At 50.2% G+C, this 458-nt stretch overlaps 1 protein-coding gene across 1 annotated transcript in view; it reads left to right on the plus strand.

Moving 5' to 3' along the window:
• The window catches only part of LOC104949462 (trinucleotide repeat-containing gene 6B protein-like), a 4,895-nt gene extending 4,818 nt beyond the window's left edge, over nucleotides 1-77 (plus strand). The window contains exon 5 of the mRNA XM_010775819.1: nucleotides 11-77. Coding sequence (XP_010774121.1) covers nucleotides 11-77 — 67 coding nt within the window. The remainder of the gene's footprint in view (nucleotides 1-10) is intronic.
• Nucleotides 78-458: the final 381 nt, after the last annotated feature.

Below are 458 nucleotides of genomic sequence, written 5' to 3' on the forward strand. Positions count from 1 at the left end.
CTCCCAACAGCAGCGATACATGTCCAGAGAGGTTCCGCCGAGATTTCGCTGCCAGCAGGACCATAAAGTGCTACTGAAGAGGGGCCAGCCGCCGCTGTCCTCCATGCTGCTCGGAGGAGGAGGAGGAGGAGGAGGCGGGGGAGGAGGAGGGGGAGGAGTGGGGGACGGCCCCAATGCAAACATGGCTGCTGTCTCAGGTACGTGTTAGCAGCGCTGAAGGTCACTTTTGGAATGATGTGTATTTAGTTTTTGTTTATAGTGTCGTGGACAGTCCCCATTGATCAACCAGATGATAATGGACACCCTCAAAATCACAATACATCAACAGCATTAGTTATTAAAAAAAAGGGGGGTTTGATTACACCGTGATTGATTACACTGTGATTAGAGATGTTCCGATCGGGGATCTGAGCCGATCACGTGATTTTCAAAAGATCGGAATCGGGAGAAAAAAATCG

Source organism: Notothenia coriiceps, unplaced genomic scaffold (genome assembly GCF_000735185.1).
Source record: "Notothenia coriiceps isolate Sejong01 unplaced genomic scaffold, NC01 NC01_scaffold00016229, whole genome shotgun sequence".
Lineage (NCBI taxonomy): Eukaryota > Metazoa > Chordata > Actinopteri > Perciformes > Nototheniidae > Notothenia > Notothenia coriiceps.